This window comes from Schistocerca gregaria, chromosome 2, assembly GCF_023897955.1.
Source record: "Schistocerca gregaria isolate iqSchGreg1 chromosome 2, iqSchGreg1.2, whole genome shotgun sequence".
Lineage (NCBI taxonomy): Eukaryota > Metazoa > Arthropoda > Insecta > Orthoptera > Acrididae > Schistocerca > Schistocerca gregaria.
In genome coordinates, this window is record NC_064921.1 from 928,078,994 (window position 1) to 928,092,238 (window position 13,245).

The 13,245-nt window shown below is 42.9% G+C and overlaps 1 protein-coding gene across 2 annotated transcripts in view; it reads right to left on the reverse strand.

Annotated features, from left to right (window-relative positions):
- Positions 1-13,245, reverse strand: part of LOC126335356 (EF-hand domain-containing family member C2-like) — a 245,877-nt gene that overhangs the window by 72,551 nt on the left and 160,081 nt on the right. For both annotated transcript variants that reach the window (XM_049998543.1, XM_049998544.1), the window contains exon 7: positions 5,263-5,443. In XM_049998543.1, coding sequence (XP_049854500.1) covers positions 5,263-5,443 — 181 coding nt within the window. The remainder of the gene's footprint in view (positions 1-5,262; positions 5,444-13,245) is intronic.

Consider the following 13,245-nt stretch of genomic DNA (forward strand, 5'->3'; position numbering starts at 1 on the left):
GACAACTTCCACTCTCGGAGGCATTCGTTGGGGACTGACAGTCCATTCTTCACGCAGTGCTGCACTGAGGAGATGTATCGATGTCGATCGGTGTGGCCTGGCACGAAGTCGCGCTCCAAAACATCCCAAAGGTGTTCTATAGGATTCAGGCCAAGACTCTGTGCAGGCAAGTCCATTACAGGGATGTTATTGTCATGTAACCACTCCGCCACAGGCTGTTCATTATGAACAGGTGGCTCGATCGTGTTGAAAGATGCAGTCGCCATCCCCGAATTGCTCTTCAACAGTGGGAAGCAAGAAGGTGCTTAATACATCAATGTAGGTCTGTGCTGTGGTAGTGCCACGCAAACTAACAAGGGGTGCAAGTCCCCTGCATGAAAAACACGATCTCGCCAAAATACCAGCGCCTTCGAATTTTACAGTTGTCACTACACATGCTGTCAGATGACGTTCACCGGGCATTCGCCATACCCACACCATGTCATCGGATCGTCATATTGTGTACCATGATTCGTTACTCCACACAACGTTTCTCCATTGTTCAATCGTCCAACGTTTTTTACGTTCCTTACACGAAGCGAGGCGTCGTTTGGCATTTACCGGCGTGATGTGTGGCTTATGAGCAGCCGCTCAACCATGAAATCCAAGTTTTTTCACATCCCGCCTAACTGTCATAGTACTTGCAGTGGATCCTGATGCAGTTTGGAATTCCTGTGTGATGGTCTGGATATATGTCTGCCTGTTGCACATTATGACCCTCTTCAAGTGTCGGCAGTCTCTGTAAGTCAACAGACGAGATCGGTCTGTACGCTTTTGTGCTGTAGGTGTCCCTCCGCGTTTCCACTTCACTATCACAGCGGGCACAGTGGACCTAGGGATGTTTAGGAGTGCGAAAACCTCGCGCACAGGCGGATGACGCAAGTGACACCCAATCACCTGCCTACGTTCGAAGTCGCGAGTTCCGCGGGTCGCCCCTTTCTACTCTCTCACGACGTCTAATGACTACTGGGGTCGCTGATATGGAGTACCTGGCAGTAGGTGGTAGCACATTGCACCTGATATGAAAAGGTATGTTTTTGGGGGTGTCCGGATACTTTTGATCACATAGTGTACTTGGCATTTAAGGTCTCCATCATTCCATCTGCAGTATCGCTATCTGCGATATGTCTGCATAACAAGTTTACGATGGTCAAATCGCGGGACACGCCATCTCAACTGGTGCGAGCAGGATAGTCTATTATGCAGTCCAATGGGAAAATGTTGTAAATTATGTCAGAATAAAAGGTCGTCATGTGTAATGCACTCTGACAGAATCAGCCAGGTTACATATGTGAACACTGAGACTATGTTTGCATATCACTTATTCTAAAGTAACATCAGAAGCAGTTACTGCTATGGACTCCATGGAATGAAATGCCTGTTCCACAATAGAAACTGGTATGTAATATCCATATGTGAACATGAACACCATGTGTCGCTCATGGTACAATCCTGTTAGACAAAGCAGTGCTCATGCTGTAGCAGGCAGAATCTAATGTGCTGTAAAATGTCTAGTAGTTGTACCGGAAGGCTAACGTAAGTGAGCATTTTTCCGATGAATCCACGCCGACACCGTCCTAAACTTCTACGAAGAGAGGCAGGAGTACTTTTGTCACGCCAAAGTTAGTTGCAGTTTTAGACAGTTGTCAGATGAGCATTAGAGATTATATTTACATTTTTTAGGTTGTAACGAAAGGATTAGGCCTCACTATTGAAGAATTTTCTACAAACAACTCGTCAGTTCATCTGGAAGGGAGCAATGAGGCTATAATAAACAAATTTTCAGAATAATATTCGCGATATGGCGACCATCCATTGAGTCAGCATAGCTTTACCTGGCATGGACGTAAGAAGCTCGTAGGAAGAACTTATTGCTTATAAAGACAAAGAACAACTTGGAGATTAAGCAACGAAAGTTAAAGTTTTCACCCATAAAAAAATACGCTGGCGGGAAAATTTCTAAGACCGTAATTCTGCGAGCAACTGCATAAGTAGATTTAGATGAGCTCGTTTTTATATAGCAGGTTTACACTTATCATTGATAGCACAACGAGAACCATTCACTACAGGAGCCTAACAAATTGTTTGCCTACAGGGTGAGTTGGCGAGAAAAAACAAGTGCATCTAGATCAGCTTACGCACTCGTACACAGAACTGCATACTTAAAGGATTTTCTGCCAATGTGTTCTTATGAGTGAAAACTTTAACTTTAGTTGCTACCCCGCAATATAGCAAGCTTTCTATATTTTTAAAGTGCTACAAAATTGGGACTTTAAAGGTCGTGGTACAAATGACGTACTGCTACATAAAGGCTTTCAATTCAGCTCGTTTTAAGGATATTGTGCGATCGCAGAACAAAAATTGAAAGTAGTTCTGTTACTCTTTGCGTATCACTAACATCTTGACGAACTAGTTTTGAATAGCCTCCCATGTGGAAATTCATGAAGTCACTAGCTTCCCGCATTTTCTGCTTTTCAGAAACTTTAAAGAGAACTAGAAATTTTAATACAGATTATATCCACATATTCACTGATTCTGAGTAAATACAATTAATGGATATAGAGATCAACGAACTCGTTAAGTTCTGCTGGGGCACACTGAGGATACGTAATGTGAAAGATGACTACAGTCAAATTATCAAACTGCTTTTAATATCGTTGAAACTACACCACTAAAATACATTATTCTTCAAGCGAAGCAAGTGCAAGGGTCATTTAATCTACGAACATATTTTCTGCAACTTCATTTTAATCAGTGCAAAGGAAAGATGAGTATTGCAAGATGTTTCCTCACTGATTGCGTCATCCTATAAATCCCTAGCTTTGATGCAATTTGTGAGTAAGAGCACCGTATAAATGTCTGTGCTTGCCTTGAAAGCGTTCAAGAAGCATGAGGAAATTGGGAAGTCAGTTTCAAAATCAGTTTCGAGTAAATTCTGTCAACACGTATGGTACGTCTGATGAAATTCCTGCTTTACCACTTCCAGATAAACACACGAAAATGAGAATGGTTTCAGAACTAGAACGTGAGAAATTTTTGATCTTGGGAAGAGCTATATTTAATAAGGAAAAACTATCAAGCACTTCATATGGGAAAGAGTTATTGTAATTAATAATTACAATACATAATCTTGCCTTAACCAAGCTTACATATTTTATTCTTGGTTTCAGGAATATCTTTGGATGACTTCCTGTCGAGAAAGAGAAAAATCGGTTTCAGCTCTTGCTGACGGACTGAAGGTTCCCCCTTCACTAAAGAAAAATTTTGTCTCTGAAAGTGTAAATAAAACAAAAAAGTGTAAATAATACAACAAAAAGAGGAGTGAAAGTAATGCAAAATATCAAGGATTGGTCGTCTTTGAGGATGTCCAGAAACATTTTTTTCACCTTTGTATGTAAAAGCACAGAAAAGCTCTATCCACACAGTAAAAAATTACTTCAAACGGAAGTCTCCAAAATTATTTTATGCTTTTAATTAATACCAGTAAAGATGAGTGTTATTATGTTGATATTTATGGTTATTTACACATTTCTCTCACTATTTCAAAATTTAGTCACCAGTTTACAGTAGGAAAGGTATGCACACTTTCACGCAAAACTCAGAGCCTGGTCGGCAAAGGTTCCCTTCATGATAGGAAGCTGTTATTTCCTACTGAAGTATGAAAATACCTGATGGCGATGCGTTATAAATTTAAGGGAAAAACAGTTTTTGCCCTTATAAGGGACATTCTACACTCCTGGAAATTGAAATAAGAACACCGTGAATTCATTGTCCCAGGAAGGGGAAACTTTATTGACACATTCCTGGGGTCAGATACATCACATGATCACACTGACAGAACCACAGGCACATAGACACAGGCAACAGAGCATGCACAATGTCGGCACTAGTACAGTGTATATCCACCTTTCGCAGCAATGCAGGCTGCTATTCTCCCATGGAGACGATCGTAGAGATGCTGGATGTAGTCCTGTGGAACGGCTTGCCATGCCATTTCCACCTGGCGCCTCAGTTGGACCAGCGTTCGTGCTGGACGTGCAGACCGCGTGAGACGACGCTTCATCCAGCCCCAAACATGCTCAATGGGGGACAGATCCGGAGATCTTGCTGGCCAGGGTAGTTGACTTACACCTTCTAGAGCACGTTGGGTGGCACGGGATACATGCGGACGTGCATTGTCCTGTTGGAACAGCAAGTTTCCTTGCCGGTCTAGGAATGGTAGAACGATGGGTTCGATGACGGTTTGGATATACCGTGCACTATTCAGTGTCCCCTCGACGATCACCAGAGGTGTACGGCCAGTGTAGGAGATCGCTCCCCACACCATGATGCAGGGTGTTGGCCCTGTGTGCCTCGGTCGTATGCGGTCCTGATTGTGGCGCTCACCTGCACGGCGCCAAACACGCATACGACCATCATTGGCACCAAGGCAGAAGCGACTCTCATCGCTGAAGACGACACGTCTCCATTCGTCCCTCCATTCACGCCTGTCGCGACACCACTGGAGGCGAGCTGCACGATGTTGGGGTGTGAGCGGAAGACGGCCTAACGGTGTGCGGGACCGTAGCCCAGCTTCATGTAGACGGTTGCGAATGGTCCTCGCCGATACCCCACGAGCAACAGTGTCCCTAATTTGCTGGGAAGTGGCGGTGCGGTCCCCTACGGCACTGCGTAGGATCCTACGGTCTTGGCGTGCATCCGTGCGTCGCTGCGGTCCGGTCGCAGGTCGACGGGCACGTGCACCTTCCGCTGACCACTGGCGACAACATCGATGTACTGTGGAGACCTCACGCCCCACGTGTTGAGAAATTCGGCGGTACGTCCACCCGGCCTCCCGCATGCCCACTATACGCCCTCGCTCAAAGTCCGTCAACTGCACGTACGGTTCACGTCCACGCTGTCGCGGCATGCTACCAGTGTTAAAGACTGCGATGGAGCTCCGTATGCCATGGCAAACTGGCTGACACTGACGGCGGCGGTGCACAAATGCTGCGCAGCTAGCGCCATTCAACGGCCAACACCGCGGTTCCTGGTGTGTCCGCTGTGCCGTGCGTGTGATCATTGCTTGTACAGCCCTCTCGCAGTGTCCGGAGCAAGTATGGTGGGTCTGACACACCGGTGTCAATGTGTTCTTTTTTCCATTTCCAGGAGTGTATATATACAACGGCAGCAATGCCAAAACAGTCGGTAGTTTTTCTTCATTAGTTACACTCGTGTCAGGACCTGTCTTTGTGCAGGAACTTGACGAAGTCTCGTCTTGGTGGAGTCGGCAAGACAGTACGGCAATTTCCAGCAGAATCTTCGTAAGATCCATAACCGTTATAAGGCGGTAGCTCTCGTGGTGGTGGCTTCTCACACGGGGCGTCTTCCAGCGAAATTGGCTGTTCAATGGGCTTAATGTCTCCTGCAACAGAGCAAAAGAAAAAGTAAAATGTTTCGTAACGAATTTGAAAATTTCTTATAAGTTTCTTAAAGGTATTTCCTGAACAGTAAACAGAAAAATGTTCAAATGTGTGTGAAATCTTTTGGGACTTAACTGTTAAAGTCATCAGTCCCTAAGCCTACACACTACTTAACCTAAATTATCCTAAGGGCAAACACACACACCCATCCCCGAGGGAGGACTCGAACCTCCGCCGGGATCAGCCGCACAGTCTGTGACTGCAGGGCCTAGACCGCTTTCTTTTGCGTTTTGTTCGTTGTTGATCGTTGTGTTTGGTCGTTGCGGACGTGACGTGACATCCGGTCAAGATCGTTTGTTGATCCTTCCACTCAGTTTTTTTTATTACAGAGGCCAACCAGCTCTCTGACCGAACACGCTGAGCTACCGTGGCGGCTACCGCTAGGCTAATACTGCGCGGCTGTAAACAGAAAAGTTAGCGATATAAACTAGATACAGTCATTTCCAAGGAAATAAAAAAAGTGACTGAAAGGATGAAGGCACGGGAGAAAAAAACCAATAACGTTTAGCATAGCAAAACTACGAGAGGCATGTAGCATTTAGCATTTTTCAAGGTAAATCAAATGGACAAAGTAAACGAAGCAGAGGTACTGGGCTACAGAATAGGACATAATATAAACCACCGTGAATGCCAGAGCTATGAAGTCATGGTTGTGTATAACCGAGTGAAGTAAGCCGAAATCCATAAAGTATACAGGGTGTAACGGGTAACTTAATATGTGCACTTATCAGTTTGTTGGTGGTTTATTCGCTGTATCGAAGAGTCTTTCCAAAAAGACGTCAAAGACTTTACTGTCAGTATAGACTACCCCGTTTTGCGTCCACGCGTCCACTCTTCGCCACCCAAGCTGCTGCCCAGGGTAAAATAAAAATTAATGGCCTTTTTGTCCCACGCCCATGTGGAGGTGCTTGCTGCACTAAAAACATACGACTTGTTACACATATATTTATTAGTCTGCCAATAACGGAAATATTGATGTAATGATGTTCAGTACACCGTCCTCAGTCACCAACAGAAATATCTGCACTTTAATCAGTTACATCCTGTACAGATATATAATGACAAAGGTGGAATTATAAAAAACATATACTTAATTTGAAGAATGGAAAGTTCAGGATGGAAGGACAAAAATAGTATGAAAAGGACAGACTGCTACTCACCATATAGAGGCGACACTGATTGTGAGTCTCAGACACGCACAAGAAATAGGCAAGCTTGAGTGAATGTGTGTGTGTGTGTGTTTTTTCCCCTACTTCTAGCTAGGCTTATGGCTCCCTTATTGTCACAGAAGATGATTGTAGGTTCCTCAATTAAATTGGGCTCTATTTCACTTATTAATGTTCGTAGCCATAATGCTTCCTGTGTGGTGTAAGATAGTGCCATATACTCGGCCTCTACGGTGCTCAATGCAACTGTTTTTTGCTTTTGACAGGACCATGATGTGAGGCCCCCCATTAATTTAAAACAGCAGCCAGTGGTGGAGTATCTGTCTCCCAATTCACTCCCCCAGTCCTCATCGCTATATCCCTCTAGTTTTGCGTTACCATCTCTATGGTATTTTAACTCATAGTTTGAGTTTCCTTTTAGGTATCGGAATATCCTCTTTACAGCTTTCCAGTGCTTTTGCTGTGGGTCTCTGCAATATGTGCTCACTGATTGGTGGCAAAAGCAATGTCGGGTCGTGACGTTTGAGACAAATATAACAGACTCCCTACTGCTTCTAAATAAGGAACATTCTTGTCACATTACACATCTCAATGATGCATACTTGACTACAGATGAAAAAGTTTCTTCGTAATCTACCCCTTGTTTTTGTGAATATCCTTCAACCACAAGCCTTGCTTTGTATTTTGGTCATGAGCTTTCAGGGTTCTTCAAATTGAATACCCATCTTGCCTGCAGTGGTTTCTTATCTCCTGGCATATCTACCCATTCAAAGGTTTCGTTCTGATATAAAGATTCTAATTCTCTCTTCATCGCTTCTTTCCATTTTTGAGAGTTTGGGCCACTCATTGCTTCTTCTGCTGTGCTTGGCTCATCATTAAAAGACTGTGCTGTATACATCTCAAAATCCGGATATTCCTTCGGTTTTGGTACACGAGAAGAACGCCTTACATTGTTTTCTTCATTTTTTTCATCCTCTAACTCATTGTCATCATAAATTGTATCCATTTGTCCTTGGCTGTCGTCTTCCTCTTCTTCACTTTCTAGTTCCTCACACAAGGATTCACCTTCTGAACTAGGTGCAGTTGACTTAGTGGTTTTGCTCTCTTTAGAGTCCTTTCTATTTTCAAAGAATATTACATCTCTACTTGTGACAATCTTTTTTGTCAATGGATCCATTAATCGGTAGCCCTTTGAATTTTCACAATAGCCTACAAAAATATACTTTTTAGCCTTCGGATCCCATTTTCCTCTTAGCTGTTTTGGAATACGTGCCATTGCATCACACCCAAAAACCCTTATATTGCTTAGATCAGGTTTCTTTCCTATCCATATCTCATAAGGGGTTCTATTCTTTAATGCTTTTGTAGGTGATCTATTGTTCAAATATACAGCTGTTGACACTGCCTCTTCAAAAATCTTTGGATAATTCAGCGTCAGTCATCATGCTCCTTGCTTTCTCAACAATGGTCCTATTAGCCCTCTCAGCAACCCCATTTTGAGATGGGCTGTACCTTATGGTGGTTTGACGCCTAATTTCCTTTTCTGCCAGAAGTTTCTTCAATTTCAGGTTAATATATTCTCTCCCATTATCAGACCTGATGATCTTGATTTCTTTCCCGTCCACCTTTCAACCACATTGCAATATTCCTCAAAGATATCACTCACTTGGTCTTTAGAACTAAGAAAATAAACATGAGTATATCGTGAGTAATCATCAATAAACGTAAAAAAATAATTACTCCCACCTATGGATTCACACTCCATCGGGCCACATACATCTGTGTGGATTAACTGTAAGACTTCTGTGGATTTACTCTTACTAGTGTTGAAGGGTAACCTTGCTTGTTTTCCCTATATACATGTCTCACAAGGATCCTTGGACACACTAAAATTCTGTATTCCCTTTACCATATCCTTTATTATAGACATACTCTTTCTATTTAGATGTGCAAGCCTCCTGTGCCATAATAAACCTTCTGCTGAATATACTGAATCACTAACATTTTTATGTTTACTGTCAATGGTATCCAACTTAAAAATACCCCTTTCGTTACTTGCTGTAGCTATAACTTCACCACTTTCACTGATTACTCTTGCACCCTGCATGTCAAAAGTGACTGTATTTCCTTTCTTGACAATTTCCCCTACAGGCACATTTTTCACATAATGAACATTGTGTGCTGTAACCATATCTGATTCACCATTTACACTTACATGTAGATCTAGTTTCCCAGCCAGGTGACACTGGAGCTTGTTGCCATCAACAGTAGATATTCCCATATGAGTCTTATCTTTGATGTCGTAAAGAAGCGATTTATCTTTAACAATATGCACATGTGCCCTGAGCATAAAATTCATTCCATATCACGATTACTCATCCCACCAAAAGAATAAAAACATGAGAGTGCCTTACCTTTGTTATTGGTCCTTCTCTCTGGGCTATCAGTAACATATCTCTATTGCTGAGTGTCTGATCTTGGGCTTACTTTTTATTTGCACTGAGACGCAATATGTCCCATATTCTGACATTTATAGCACCTCACCGATATCTTCTTTTTGTTTTTTGAGTAGAGAGCAGACGCACCTTCCTTCTCCAATGTACAACAGCTGGGAGTACTCTTTACGTCCTGTAGGGTTTTCACCTTAACACTGTCGCCTGTGATTGGTATACCAGAGCTTTCAAGTCCCATAATCATAGGTGCATACCTTTCGGGCAGTCCTGCCATCAGCAATGTTCCTATCCATTCGTCAGCGATCTCGAATCTGATGTTTCTCAGTCGGTTCGACGTGGTTATTATTTTGTTAACGTATTCGTCTACACTCTTACATTTGTCCATGCGAGTGGTAATTAACTTGCGTAATAATCCTACTTTTCTCGTAAAACCACCATCCTCGAATGCACTTCGTAAATTGTCCCAGACTTCTTTCGCTGTAGCAGAGTTTTCAACGTGAACATAATTCACCGAATCAATCAGTTATATAAATTTTGATTTTGCTTTCCTATCCTTACTTAATTAATTCTGATCTGTGGATTTCATTGTCCCATCTACCATGTCCCTTAGGTCGTCTAAACGTAAATACGCTTCTACTGCGAACTTCCAGGTTGCATAGTTTTCGCGACCTATAAGTCTTTCATTCTGTGGAATTTGTGCCGCACTCATTCTTAACGGTAACTTGCTTTCTATTGCCGTAAAGAACACCGAAAAATAATGTGTAAAAAAACTGCGATCGTCTCGTAAGGATAACTCGCATTTCACATAAATTGGAACTTTTCCAATACTTTCTCCCTACTATTTTATTGATATACTTATTCCAAATGCAGTCTGGGCCCATAACCTGTTGGGATTTGCGCAGCTGAATAAGTATTAAGGAGAAAAAAAGGACATTTTACTAATAACTATATTTGCACATTCAAGAACAAAAAAATTTACAGCGAACACAACAGCGCACACAAAGAGTGTTAGACAATGCCAAAGAGGTCTATTTTACGCAGTGCACTTTACGCCGTCACACACGAATTATATTGTTCACACAATTCCAACAGAACACAATACTACAGCAATTCTGCGTGGTATTCATTTGACAAATCCTTGGTATATTTCCGCAGATAAGTGAGACCAGATGTCTATGCACACCTCACACCGTCCCTGGTGGCCAAGACATCAACGTGAATTTACTATCATGTTTTTCAAGATATTGTAGCAAAATTCCAGTTTTGTGACACAGACAATTATCCTACTGGAAAATGCGATGCTGGTGGTCCGCAATAACGTTAATTTAGTCCACAGCAGTCATGGTGCCTTCGGGGGTGCTACCACAGGTCCCATGGATGTTCAGGTGAATGTCCCTCATAGCATAATACTGGCCCCATCGGTCTGTGTCCGTTTCGTGGTGCATGTTTCGCGTATCCGTCGTCTGGATGACGGCGTATCTGGATACAACAATCCACCTGGTGTAATAAGAAATATTGATTCATGGGACCAGGCGACATGTTTCCATTGATCCACCGTCCAGTCTCGATAACCCCGTGACGTTCTTGAGTCAGCAGGGGAGCACGTAGGCGTCTTCTGCTACAGAGTCCCAACTTCAACAAATTGCAGATAACCCTGTACTCCGAAACCGTTGTGGCTGCATTAACATTGTACCCTGTCGTCAGAAGTGCCACAAATCGCAGCCTATCCTACTTTAAGAGCGGGCTTTCCTCCGATGCCCACGTTCTGTTTTGAGGGGTGGACGTCCAATATCGTGTCGCCTACTCGCTGTCTCAGCCACTTTCCATACATTCTCACGACAGTAGCACGAGTACAGCAAACCAGTTTCGCCTTTCCCCGCTGGGCCATAACATTCTGCCCTTTGTCAAAATCGCCTACATCACTGGATTTTTCCCCTTTGGGTCCCGTATTGTCGCTAGCCTGATACCCCATTCACCTCTTTTCCGTTTACATACTTGTCTTGCTGCCTAACGTGCCCGCAACACTATCGTGTGGCATTCAGTTCCGCGGTGAAATGAAATGATCGTATGGCACTGACAACCTGGTGTCCCCACCTAGGGAATTTCGGCCGCCGAATTGCAAGTCTTTCAGTTGACTCCACACTGGGCGACTAGCGTGTCGATGACGATGAAATGGTGACGAGGACAACACAACACCCACTCCCCGAGCAGAGAATTTCTCCGACTCTGCCGGATATCGAACCCAGGCCCACTACATTGCAGTCAGATGCGCAGGCCACTAAGCTAAATGGGTGGACAATTCCGCGGCGGATAGTGGTCATAATGTTCTGGCTCATCACATGGTATGAGTGGAAGTGAATATATCTTCACATCATCTAACAGAGGCTGATGACCTAGATTTAATAAGACGGGAAAGAGCTGCTTCTTATAAAACTGGAGTGCAGCGTATCACTACCAAATCAGAAAAAAGAAAGACGCGTGCTCACACGTCAAGCTGGTATCAGAGTCAGTACTTTCTTGCAGATGTGTAGAGCTATAAAAGATGGTAAACTGTGGACAAAAGTATATTTTCAAAGCAGAATTAATTAAATAAGTGTCGCCAGTAATAGCAAAAAGAAGAGAAATGGAGAGTTCGAGTTTACCGTCTCGTCATCGTCGAGTCCTGAGAGGCGGGACAGTAGTTCATTTGCAGAAAGATAAAGAACAGTGACGGTAGTGACTTGTTTGAGGAACTATCACTGCATTCGCCTCCAGTGTTTTGTAGAAACAACAGAAAACGCAAATCAGAGATGGAGAATAGGTTGTTGTTGTTGTTGATGATGCAGCTCTCCATGCTACTATGTCTTGAGTAAGCACCTTCATCTCCGAATAACTACCGCAATCTAAATCCTTCTGAATCTGCTTAGCGTATTTATCTCTTGGTCTCTTTCTACGATTTTTACCCTCCACGCTGCCCTCCAATACTAAATTTGTGATTCCTTGATGCCTCGGAACGAGTCCTACTAACCGGCCCCTTCTTCTAGTCAAGTTGTGCCACAAACTCCTCTTTCCCCCAATTCTATTCAGTACCTCGTTATTAGTTACGTTATCTATCCAACAAATCTTCAGCATTTTTCTGTAGCACCATATTTCGAAAGCTTCTATTGTCTTCCTATCTAAACCATTTATCTCCATGTTTCACTTCCATACATGGATACACTCTATACAAATACTTTAAGAAACGACTTCCTGAAGCTTAAATCTACACTGGATATTAACAAATTTCTATTCTTCAGAAACGCTTTCCTTGTCTACATTTTACATCATCTGTACTTCGATCATAATCACTTACTTTTCTTCCAAATAGCAAAACTGACTTACTACTTTAAGCGTCTCATTTCCTAATCTAATTCCCTCAGCATCACCTTATTTAATTCACCTACATTCCATTACCCTCGTTTTTCTTTGTTGATGTTCATCTTAAATCCTCCTTTCAAGACACTGTCTATTCCGTTCACCTGCTGTTCCAGGTCCTTTGCTGTCTCAGGCAGACATACAATGTCGTCGGCAAACCTCAAAGTTTTTATTTCTTCTTCTCGGGTCTTAATTCCCACTCCAGTTTTTTCTTTTGTTACCTATACCGCTTGCCCAATATACAGATTGAATGAAATCGGGGATAGACTACAACCCTGTCTCACTCCCTTCCCATCACTACTTCCACTCTCATAACTGCCGTCTGGTTTCTGTACAAATTGCAAATAGCCTTTAGCTCCCTGTATTTTACCCCTGCCAAATTCAGAATTTGAAAGAGAATGTTCCAATCAACGATGTCAAAAGCTTTCTCTAAGTCTACAAATGCTAGAAACGTAGGTTTGCCTATCGTTAACCTAGCTTCTAATATAAGTCATAGGGTCAGCATTGCCTATTTTGTTATGGTTTTAAGGCGCAAAACTGCTATGGTCATAAGCCTCGCGCGTTCCTACATTTCTAGGAAATCCAAACTGATCTTCACCGAGGTTGGTTTCAACCAGTTTTTCAATTCGTCCGTAAAGAATTCGAGTTAGTATTTTGCAACCGTGACTTATTAAACTGATAGTTCGGTAGTTTTCACACATGTCAACACCCACTTCCTTTGAGATTGGAATT